Here is a 12,591-nt window from a genome sequence, read left to right as displayed (position 1 = left end):
TTTGTATAAAGATTCAACAATACAGTATGCTAGATAATTATGTACTGTTTTGTATAAAGATTCAACAATACAGTATGCTAGATAATTATGTACAGTTTTGTATAAAGATTCAACAATACAGTATGCTAGATAATTATATACAGTTTTGTATAAAGATTCAACAATACAGTATGTTAGATAATTATGTACGGTTTTGTATAAAGATTCAACAATACAGTATGTTAGATAATTATGTACGGTTTTGTATAAAAATTCAACAATACAGTATTTTAGATAATTATGTATGATTTTCTAGCCCACCTTCGGAAAGACATTGTTCTTTTCACCTTATCCTCTTCGGGAAAAGAAGTAGAAGCCTGACGGACCTCTTCTCCAAACTGTTTCATCTGAAATTATTTTGCCCAAGATTAATTAATGCTCTCTCATAATAAGATAACATTCGTAAGGTGCACCACAAGTATACTGTTGTATTTTATTTGCCCAAGTAAAAGGTATAGAAGGTGTGCTTAGAACTCATTCCTATATTTTTGTTCTGCTCAATCTGATAGACATAGTTACGCACTGCCGTCTGACATTATAACAAGCTCATATATAAGAAGTAAGCCACGTATCTTTACTTATTTTCATCAGACTCTACACTGTACATGAACGTCAGTTGTGTGACCAAAAGGAATTTTTGTGATTCTATTTTCGAGGTTTGGCTGGAAGTTAATGAAATGTTGGCGTGTGATACGTTGTCGTCTCGAAAATTATAGTTTATTATGTTGTTAACAGGGCTCAGAGATATACTCAGCTTTATTGCAATGGCTGTTTGAGTTGGAGGATTCTCTTTCGTAATTACAACTAAGGAATCATTGTCCCAGATTTGACTTGGGATTTAATTTCGGAGCCCTTTGCCGCTATAAAAGTACTTCCACGGAGAACATTAACTTCCCCTTTCGAAAAGCTGTGACCTTTGATTCTGAACCGTTAAGAAGTAACGATGTATGAATATCGATCTTCAAAAGTATTGATATATCTCTATTCCTAAGGTTTCTCATGGCAGCATGGCAATATTGAATTGTCAGAAAGTCACCGTTAAATATATAGATGGTAAATATTTCGCTTGTAACATCAGAGCTCGTAGTTCAGAGTCGCGCCCTCTACAAAATTATAGCAAATTCTTCTTATATGGTGTGTAAATTTTCATAACGTAACATTTATAATAATTATAACATAATACAACAATAGACTGCTTGTCTCAGCAGCTGGGAACGAGAAGATAGCATTTTGATTAATATACGAGTTTGATATTGCAGGTAACACAGTAATATAGGTGTTGTACAACACTGATTCATGGTTTGATGGTACATTTTTAATGTTCTAAGTTCAAGATGCAGCATATAGATTAATGATTACTTATAAAGATTTTAGAATAAGTTTCCCAAGTAATGTTTAATGTTCTAAGTACAAAATGCAGCACGTAGATAAGTGGTTACTTAGGCCTTATTTTAACGTACCTTGTCAGCACGTAGATAAGTGATTTTTCCTTATTTTAACGTACCTTGTCTAAGGTTTTCCTGACGTCTTCAATAATAGCTTCTGTAGGTTTTTCTTCCTTGTCTAACATGTTGTTCAAATTTTCAACCTAAAAACTCAGTTAGTTAGAATGTCAATTGAAATATTCACACGAAGATAAGTGCAAATAACAAGCACAATGACTTGGTTAAATTTTCAGAGACACATTTAACTGAAAGACACGTGGAGATAACATACACATATCTCTTCAAACAGTACAACTTTGAATGCCCAATTTTCTAGGATCGAATCGTTTCCTACACTCTTCAATTTCATAGGCTTATGTAACTATTATTGTTTGCAATATATAGTAAATATTAACTGAAACAAAAAAGAGCACGCTAGTTATTTCCATACCTCGTTTCATGGGGTCATCCCCCTCTAAGGAGGATCAAAATAATTGGAACACCAAACAAAGTCTGAAAAGACCTAAATAGTGTTCTTGGATAAAGTCATTTGTAATAGAACTTTTGTAATGAAAAACAATCGTTTACTGAGCCACGTACACAGTAATCACCTATCCTTTCTTAAACTCATTACTTTCATCTACATACTTTGATATTCCCTATAAATAGTGCTTTGTTTCTATTTAGCCAGGGGTACATCTAGCTATAATTATTATCAAAGTCAACAAATACGCATTCAAATATTTATTGCTTGTGAATCTGATAAAGCAATGTATTCGGTTTCGATGTTTAACACAGGTGAGAAACATGATTAAAAACTTACAAAACATACAATAAAGAAAACAAGTTTAAAAATAAAACAAAGAAAAAACGCGCAAATATAAAAGGTAAATGAAAATTTTTAATTATATATATTTCTCCAGTTCAATCAGGGTTGAGGCTATTCTTCTCTTGGATTCTAATTCTCAATTATATTTGCGTTCGTTCAAGTTTTAAGATCAAACACAACTATTGTTTTTAATCTCAGATATTGCTGGCTTATAAGAGATGACAATATTCCACTTATAAGTTATAAGAGATGACAATATTCCACTTATAAGTTATAAGAGATGACAATATTCCACTTATAAGTTATAAGAGATGACAATATTCCACTTATAAGTTATAAGAGATGACAATATTCCACTTATAAGTTATAAGAGATGACAATATTCCATTATAAGTTATAAGAGATGACAATATTCCATTTATAAGTTATAAGAGATGACAATATTCTACTTATAAGTTATAAGAGATGACAATATTCTACTTATAAGTTATAAGAGATGACAATAGTCCACTTATAAGTTATAAGAGATGACAATATTCTACTTATAAGTTATAAGAGATGACAATATTCTACTTATAAGTTATAAGAGATGACAATAGTCCACTTATAAGAGATAAGAGATGACAATAGTCCACTTATAAGTTGTAAGAGATGACAATATTCCACTTACTTCCTTCAATAGGTTAGAAACCTTGCTTTGGATATTCTGAACAACAGCAAATTTCCTACGCCATTCTCCTCTTTCACTCTCCAAAAGTTGTTTGTCGTTGTAAAGTTTTGCGCTAGCTGCTCTAAATTTAACGTTCGAATCTCTGAGTTCAACCAGATCAGCCTGGAGCTAGAAAATACATATATATAAATACTTACTGTTTATCTAGATCAACCGGGAGCTAGGAAATACATATATAAATACTTACTGTTTATCCAGATCAGCCTGGAGCTAGAAAATACATATATATAAATACTTACTGTTTATTTAAATCAACCGGGAGCTAGGAAATACGTATATAAACACTTACTGTTTATTCAGATCAGCCTGAAGCCAAGAAATATATATATAAATACTTACTGTTTATTCAGATCAGCCTGAAGCTAGGAAATACATATATATAAACACTTACTGTTTATCCAGATCAGCCTGAAGCTAGGAAATACATATATATAAACACTTACTGTTTATCCAGATCAGCCGGAAGCTAGGAAATACATATATAAACACTTACTGTTTATCCAGATCAGCCGGGAGCTAGAAAATACATATATGTAAACACTTACTGTTTATCCAGATCAGCCCGAAGCTAGAAATACATATATAAACACTTACTGTTTATTCAGATCAGCCTGAAGCTAAGAAATATATATATAAACACTTACTGTTTATCCAGATCAGCTGGGAGCTAGAAAATACATATATGTAAACACTTACTGTTTATCCAGATCAGCCGGGAGCTAGGAAATACATATATACAAATAATTACTGTTTATTCAGATCAGCCGAGAGCTAGAAAATACATATATATAAATTTACTGTTTATCCAGATCATACTGAAGGTAGGAAATATCTCTCTGTCACTCTATATGTTTGTATCTATGAGTATATATATAATAAGTTAACAGCTCAAATTTCAATTACTTGGGCATAATATTTCACGTAACAATTTGTTACATAATTCATTTTAAATATTACAATATTTACGAATATTTTCTACTTTCTTTCACTTGTACATTAATGTCCTGTTTTTTACTGACGTTTATGTATTTAGTTGTTGTCAAGCTGTTAAATTTTGGAATACTTTGAACCTGACATATTTTTTGTGGTATCGTGAAAGGAATGTTAATGCATTAGAGTGATTTCCGTGTGTGAAATTTTGGGATTCATAAAATTGATGATATCAATTTTGTTGAAATTATTTTTCTTCTATTAAGACTCGTGTGAGGACCAACAAAACATACCTCTGCAACTTTCCGTTGATTTTCAAGATGCTCCCGTTCATAAGCTGACTTCAAACTCTCTATCTGTTTTCTGAAATCCTGTTTCTCATTGTCTCTTTCCTGTTCAAAGTGTATTAATCTGTCACGGAGTTCGTTCACTAAGTGCTGAGTGTCCGCCAGGAGATGCTGCTGTTCGTTCCTCTCTTTCTCCCAAACCAATTGTAGCCGGGTTCGAGCATAAGTTTTAGTACCTCCACGACTGCCTTCAAGAATATTCTTTTCTTCAACCTTTTAACAACAGACAACAAATATTGTTTAGACTATGGTTTCTTTAACCCTTTTTACAACAGACAACACATATTGTTTAGGCTATGGTTTCTTCAACCTTTCTACAACAGACAACAAATATTGTTCAGGCTATGGTTTCTTCAACCCTTTTTACAACAGACAACAAATATTGTTTAGGCTATGGTTTCTTCAACCTTTTTACAACAGACAATAAATATTGTTTAGGCTTTGGTTTTAATAGTTTACATACTTCTTTTTTGCATTGTAACGTAAGACGATAATTGTAATTTGATAGACAAACAGACCTCCTTAGGTAGAATATTACAAGCGAAACAAAAAACTAATTACTTTCAATATTTTAATATATATATATAAATTGATAGAATGGGTAAACATCAACGAGTATCATGGCGTATTGTTCCAACGTTTTTCGATGTGGAATGATATTATGTTACATCAGAGTTCCCACGAATATCTGTTTTAATAACTATCATTCTTTTCTAGAGTTATTTGGTGTGGAAGAAATCTCTGTTGTAATAATTCCGCAAGAAGATCTTTGAAAAAGAACACCATATCGTTTCAAAGTATTTTTGAGTGAGAGTTTCTATTATCGCAGGACATAAAGAGATCTATGTCAAATTTTCTTTGAAGTGAAAGAAGTCTCTATTACAAAAATACTAACAACGAGGTCTCAACAACGCAAACAAGGAGGTCTCTGCAATGTCCACAATGAGATATTTACAAAGATAACAAAGAGATCTCTGTAAGATAACATCACATCGTTCCCAAGTCTTTTGAAATAGAAAAAGTCTGTGGTAAAAGGCGATGAATGTAGGTACTCAGCGAGAATCAGTAGGGAGATGTTAACTTGATGTTATATGATTTTGAGGGGGAGATAAATTATAGGTAGTGTATTCATTAAAGCGAAAGAAGCGGCGAAGAGTAACACCGAGTTTCGAAATTTTTGGATAACGATATAGCCGAAGATAAGTATATTAAGACTTCTTTTAACCATTATTAGCTAAAGTCGTATTCTCTTTTTAGTACATACTTCAAGTTCAGTTGGCTTATTGTTTTGTATTATTGATAAAAGCAACTGTAGTTATGGTAGTATGTAATAACATAATTTGAGCCTCGTGATAAAACTTTGTAAGTTAGACTCATGATTACATTATATGTTATTTTTGTTAAAGTAACTCACGGAATCCACTTCTTTGATATCACAACTTGATGTTCTTTAAACCAACCGAACTGATATAAATGTTTTGTCTTTTTTTGTTAAGTACATAATAAGCATAATTTCCCGAATTTAATAGATTAATTAATTCTATCCAATTAATCAGAATTTTAGTAGTTAATAAACTTCTATTTTACATCATAGTAGTATTGTTGATTGTTTAAAAGTGTATCTGGAAACTTCAAAGCTTATAATTCCATTTATCATTATCATATTAAAGTGTAAGTCCATCTATTATTGTTATAGTAAAGTGTAAGTCCATTTATTATTGTTATAGTAAAGTGTAAGTCCATTTATTATTGTTATAGTAAAGTGTAAGTCCATCTATTATTGTTATAGTAAAGTGTAGGTCCATTTATTATTGTTATAGTAAAGTGTAGGTCCATTTATTATTGTTATAGTAAAGTGTAAGTCCATCTATTATTGTTATTGTAAAGCGTAATTGCATGTATTTTTGTTGTAATAAAGTTAAATTCCATCTATTTTCATTACAATAAAGTGTAATTACGTCTGTTACTATTGCGACAAGATGTAATTATATTAATTATTACTGTAATAAAGTTAATTCGACATATTATTGAAATAATAAAGTGTAATTACGTCTGTTATTATTGCAATAAGGTGTAATTCCTCTGTAATGTTTATGTCTTCATTGAAATTATTTCTAATTTAACCATTACCTTTTATTAAATGGATGTATTTGTCAAGAAAAAATCATGTTTTATGTTCATTTAATATTTTGAAATATATATAGGAAGTACAAAGTAAAATGTTTCAATATTTACAGACACGAACCAAAGCGTTTAAGGACGCAATGTTTAAAATGCTATCATTATTGTTAAAATCATGTAGATAACAATATCGTAACCACTATATTTTTTATTACAAGATTATTTTGGTTTGGCATTCTCTGCAATATGACTTAGTAATCCAAACAATATTAATGTCAATATTAAAATATTCTCTGCAACAAGGCTTAATAGTCCAAATGATATTCATATCATAGTGTTAGAAAATTCTCTGCAACAAGGTTTAGTAATCCAAATAATGTTCATATCAATAATATTAGAATATTATCTATAACAAGGCTTAATAGTCCAAACAATAATAATATCAATAATGTTAGGATATATGTGCTCTAAACAGTAATAAGCTCAATATTTTTATAACATTGTTTTGAATTAGATACGCAAGTATACATTAATTAAATTTGAATACCTGGTTTAGCTTGGACTTCAAGTCAGAAGCGAGAACTTGCCATTGGCTCTTATCTGCTTCATATTGGACTTTCAAATTTCTGTTTTCCATGTTGGCCTGCTCCAGTTTCTGCTCTGTATCCAGTAATTTACGCTTTAACTCTTCTGATGACCGCCGAATTGATTCGATCTGAAAGAGAAAGTTCAGTTTATGATTATATATTCAACTAGAGTGGCTCTGAATGAGGAACTTTAAAATATTCAGAACTTCGCCCAAACAAATATTTCTACTAGAATTCGTCAAGCGTCACTCAACAAGTGAAGTATGCCTCCTCATCAGGAAACTCCAGAATTATACACAATTCACTAGCTCATGAAGATTTGGTTTCCAATTAGTCAAGTATGCCTTCTCATGCTCCATCAACTCGTATCGCAGCCGCAGCAAGCAAGGCGCAGCGTCTTGTAACAATTAATTATCCATGTACACAAAGGGCAGTAGAAAAAGTAATCTACCTGTCCCAGGCAAACTTCCACAACATATTCATTTATATTATTCCATGCAAAGACACATACATTAGATGGCTTATGGAAATTATGCATGAAGGAGGTGTGTGCTTTAGACATAACAACTTAAATACAGAGCCTTTTGCAAAAGAACTTAAAGCTATTGTCAATATAGAGCATGAATGGACGTGACAGCATGAATTACAATGACATGGTGAAGCTCCAAAATCATTTTAATACGACGTTCTTGACATAAACTCTGTATATACCAGATCAGTGAGCTTTTGGATGTATATAAATCCCAGAAGCGCCCATGTAAAGAAGAAACGACAGGAGTATAGAAAGCTACAGTTACACATAGGATAAATAATAGACGAAACTACCGATTAAGTCCAGTAAGCTCTTCTTGCTTACCCGGGTCTCAAACAAGAAGAATGTCCTGAAGAGTGACCATTAAAACTAACTTCGATCTTTCTGACAGGAAGCAGAACGTACTATGTAAGTCCTAGAAGGTGATTACGAATATGTTACAAGTAAGCAGCACAAAAAAGTGAAATTGACTTACATAATTACGTTATTTATACTTAACAGCTTTATTCATGAAGCCAGTTAAATTTAAGAATTTAACTATTTTGTCCTGTTGAGGCCACCTGGCAGATAGCATGAGGAACCAAGTAATTTCTAAAGAGAAGATTCTAAGGTTGTTTTGACTATCAGAGGTCTACTGACAGGTAGCGAGTTACCATATAATTACTAAAGGGAGGACTCTAAGGTTGTTTTGACTACTTGAAGTATTCTGACCGGTAGCGAGTTACCATATAATTACTAAAGGGAGGAGCCTAAGGTTGTTTTGACTACTTGAAGTATTCTGACCGGTAGCGAGTTACCATATAATTACTAAAGGGAGGACTCTAAGGTTGTTTTGACTACTTGAGGTCTCCTGATAGGTAACAAGTTACCATATAATTCCTAGAGAAAGGACTCTAAGGTTGTTTTGACTGCTTGAGGTCTTCTGACAGGTAGCGAGTTACCATATAATTTCTATAGGAGGACTCTAAGGTTGTTTTGACTACTTGAAGTCTTCTGACCGGTAGCGAGTTACCATATAATTTCTAAAGGGAGGAGCCTAAGGTTGTTTTGACTACTTGATGTCTTCTGACAGGTAACAAGTTACCATATAATTTCTATAGGGAGGACTCTAAGGTTGTTTTGACTACTTGAAGTCTTCTGACAGGTAGCGAGTTACCATATAATTTCTAAAGGGAGGACTCTAAGGTTGTTTTGACTACTTGAAGTCTTCTGACCGGTAGCGAGTTACCATATAATTTCTAAAGGGAGGACTCTAAGGTTGTTTTGACTACTTGAGGTCTTCTGACAGGTAGCAAGTTACCATATAATTTCTAAAGGGAGGACTCTAAGGTTGTTTTGACTACTTGAAGTCTTCTGACAGAAAGCGAGTTACCATATAATTTCCAAAGGGAGGACTCTAAGGTTGTTTTGACTATCAGAGGTCTACTGACAGATAACAAGTTACCATATAATTCCTAGAGAAAGGACTCTAAGGTTGTTTTGACTATCTGAGGTTTTCTGACAGGTAGCACGATGTATTATATAATTTTTAAAAGAAAAACATTAAAATTATCATATATATAATGTATAATCCAAACACCTTAGTTATCATAAAAACAATGTATTTACACAGCTTCATAATTATCAAACAGGCATTCTATGAACGTGACACTTTTATTTTCTATTAGACACTGTTTACACGTGGACCCTTTATTATGAAACGACGATTTATAAATACAGCACCTTTAATATCAAACAGACACTATATAAGCACGGCACCTTTATTATCAAACAGATGATTTTGTTTACATATTTTCTTTACCATTCTTGAAACAGAACTACATTTTATAGTTGCAACGCCAAAAGTTGGCAAAGTAAAATTCACGATAATAATCACGTAAATGACAGTTTTTTCCACAACTCTCTTATCGGATACAAAATGAGGGCATTTCAGATCTGTGTTTTGTTTCCCAAACTCGGTTCGTCGTTAATACCTTTTGGCGTTTAAACAGTAACTCTGAGAATGTTATACTATAACATATGTTCAATATTTAAACAGTAACTCTGAGAATGTTATACTATAACATGTGTTCAGTACCAGAACTCAAAACATGAGCTGGACGATGAGAAAGAAATGATTATCTGAAACTCTATTTATATATGATGAGTTATGGTTAAAGAAAGGCCTCTTTGGAAGTGATTCGTGGGAAATAGACCTGAAATGTTATTTTGAAACGCCAATAATTTTGAATCTGAAATGAATAATTGAAGAGAAATATAAAAAAATACTTCTGCAGCTTACGTATATTTATCTTATATTTTAGACCTATTGCTTTCTTATGCTTCTCCACCTTTCGGGTTATATATCGTAACTTATCGTGTATTATACTGCATATATAAATTGAGTTTCAGAAAAATTTTCTTTCCCAAGGCTCGGTGCTTTTCTACATTCTCTATATCGCCTTCTGTTCTAGCTTCAGTCAGTTCACCTGTAGCTACTGGTTTCTCCAGATTTCTCTATTTCTAGAATAATGCCTACACACTGACGTTCAGCAACTCATCCCATAATAGTAAGATTGGCATCTAATTCTCAACACTGTGAAGTTCTTTTGAAAAAGGTTGGTATTACCTGTTACCTATCCAGAAGTTTGGTTTCCCAGCTCTGAAGAAACAACCACTATCACTTCTTTGTTTTCTGATGTTATTCGAGGTGTGGATCCAAGTGTTACTCAAACATAAATCATATCCGAGTTCCTAGACGATCGAATTTCTATTCGATGTGTCATCTGCATCAATGATCTGATTTACACAACGAAGGTTCTGGTTGACAGCAGTAAAGTTATTGATAATATTGTGTTTCACTGTTCTTACACCTTCAGACAACAACATGGAGTAGAGGTTTGAGAGAAGTCTTTGCTACAACTCATACTACTGCTAGGTGTCCCAATAAGCCAATCTATCCACATTGTCGAGACCCACATCTAGCGCGTCAGTGTACATATCTAGACTAACTTCTTATCTACAACACTTGCCAGCTTTGGTTATTCTTACAAGTGTCACAATAAACCTGATACCCGACTACAGTAGTTATAGCTGGTACCTCATAACATAATCAACATAACTGTCTCTCCACTTCCCACAGTTGAAGATAGAATTACATTTTGTTAAATGACTGGTTTGTTTCGTACTGGCAATAAATTTTCCTCCTTCTCCTCTCTTTCGGTTTACTTGTTTCTTTTATATCTTTCAATTTTGTTTCTTCTGCTAAACGCCTGTATTTTATATCCCGTTCACAATATGAAGGTCGCGGGTTCGAATCCCCGTCACACCAAACATGCTCGCCCTTGCAGTCGTGGGGGCGTTATAATATGACGGTCAATCCCACTATTCGTTGGTAAAAGAGTAGCCTAAGAGTTGGCGGTGGGTGGTGATGACTAGCTGCCTTCCTTCTAGTTTTTCACTGATTAATTAGGGACTGCAGATAGTCCTCGTGTAGTTTTGCACGAAATTCAAAACCACGCCAAGCTAAGTGTTCTCCGAACCCTCTAATAATTTCCTAACGACTAGAGTAATTCTCTGATCCATTACGAACTGACAAACAATAGACCACTTCTCTCACTAACTCATTTCTCCAATGACAATGAAAGCATTAAAAAGAGAACCGTTAGAAAAAATATATTTCTCGTCTCCTATTTCATTTTGTTTGGACTTTATGTTCTAAGGCTTACTGACACAGAACAGGACAATTAAAGTTCTTTAACTGTCGCTATAACAAGTTTTTAACAAAGAAATTTGGAAATTATACAGAATACCTCTCTATCTTTAAGTGGACTTACCTCAAATATTAGCTTGCTCCTCTCACGCCGCATGGAGTCGCTTTTTAATTCTCCTAACGATTTCTCGGCCTGCGCTAGTTTCTCTCGGTAATGGTCCCTTTCTTTGGTCAAGTTCATGATTTCTTTTCCCATTTTTTCAATCTCGCCGCCCATCATTACAATACGGTCTTCATAGTCTGCTCGCAACGCCCCCAGGTTGGCTTTCTGCACATGCTCCGAATGCTCCAATTGGGTTCGCAGACCATACATTTCCTGGCGGCCAGTAATGGATATTGTACGAGACGTTCTTTCAGCACGTTCCAACTCGACAACTTTCCTGGAAAGATCTTCTATCTGTTGGGCAAAGCAAGGTATTGTTTAATTATCTTTTTATACTTCATAAAATTGTCTAATTAAATATGTTTGATAATTTTAAAGATAGCCCTATAAAATAAATATATTACAGTACCTAGAAAGCAAAGAACTTAAAACAATTATAAAGTAGCTGGAAATCAAACAACTGAAGGTGAATTATCTTTTGATTTTTGTAATACTTGAAATGAATGAATTACACACTGTAAGTCACATCTGAAACGTTTTGTAATAACACTACCAAAAAGACAATAGGATAAACTTAAATAGAAGAAAACACTATTTTTTTTTAAAAGCACTTTAAGGTATTGGATATTCTGGTGTTTCGAACATGAATGCAACCTAATGCTACACATGGTCTAAATGGCCATTTCAGAGGCTGCATAGCAAATTTAATTTAGACCAGCTGGCCAGAGGGAGGGCTACGACACATGGGCTAAATGTTCATATCAGAGGCTGCAAGGTTCAGGTATCCATGATTTAGAACAGCTTGTCACAGGGAGGGTTGCCATACATGGGATAAATGGTCATATCATTGGCTGCAAGGTTCAGGAATTGCCATCCATAATTTAGAACTTCTGGCCAGAGGAGGATGGAGACCGGTCAGCACCACAATCATAGTCATAGCACTCCTACAACTGACATTTCTGAGTATGGAAAGCAACGTACCATCCCTCTAACCTTGGACTTTACAATTCGCAGTATAATAGCCACTTCTCCATGTCCAGCCAGAACTCAAAGAGCCACTGTGTCAGTTGTTACTAACTAACATTCTGGCTGATTTTTTTCTCCAATAACTCTTTCTAACTCTCGCTTATCAGAATGTTAATCTTTAATACATTCTCTACAATTCTTTCTATCCTCCTTTATCAGAATGTTAATCTTT

The 12,591-nt window shown here is 33.5% G+C and overlaps 1 protein-coding gene across 1 annotated transcript in view; it reads right to left on the bottom strand.

Annotated features, from left to right (window-relative positions):
• LOC106463630 (trichohyalin-like) overlaps window positions 1–12,591 on the bottom strand; it is a 47,778-nt gene that overhangs the window by 5,767 nt on the left and 29,420 nt on the right. The window contains 6 exon segments of the mRNA XM_013923678.2: window positions 301–386; window positions 1,544–1,627; window positions 2,963–3,130; window positions 4,246–4,512; window positions 6,968–7,135; window positions 11,355–11,687. Of these exon segments, the coding sequence (XP_013779132.2) occupies window positions 301–386; window positions 1,544–1,627; window positions 2,963–3,130; window positions 4,246–4,512; window positions 6,968–7,135; window positions 11,355–11,687 (1,106 nt within the window).

Source organism: Limulus polyphemus, unplaced genomic scaffold (genome assembly GCF_000517525.1).
Source record: "Limulus polyphemus unplaced genomic scaffold, Limulus_polyphemus-2.1.2 Scaffold1449, whole genome shotgun sequence".
NCBI classification, from domain to species: domain Eukaryota; kingdom Metazoa; phylum Arthropoda; class Merostomata; order Xiphosura; family Limulidae; genus Limulus; species Limulus polyphemus.
The sequence above is the reverse complement of the archived record's forward strand: the minus strand, read 5'-3'. Positions and strand labels throughout refer to the sequence as shown.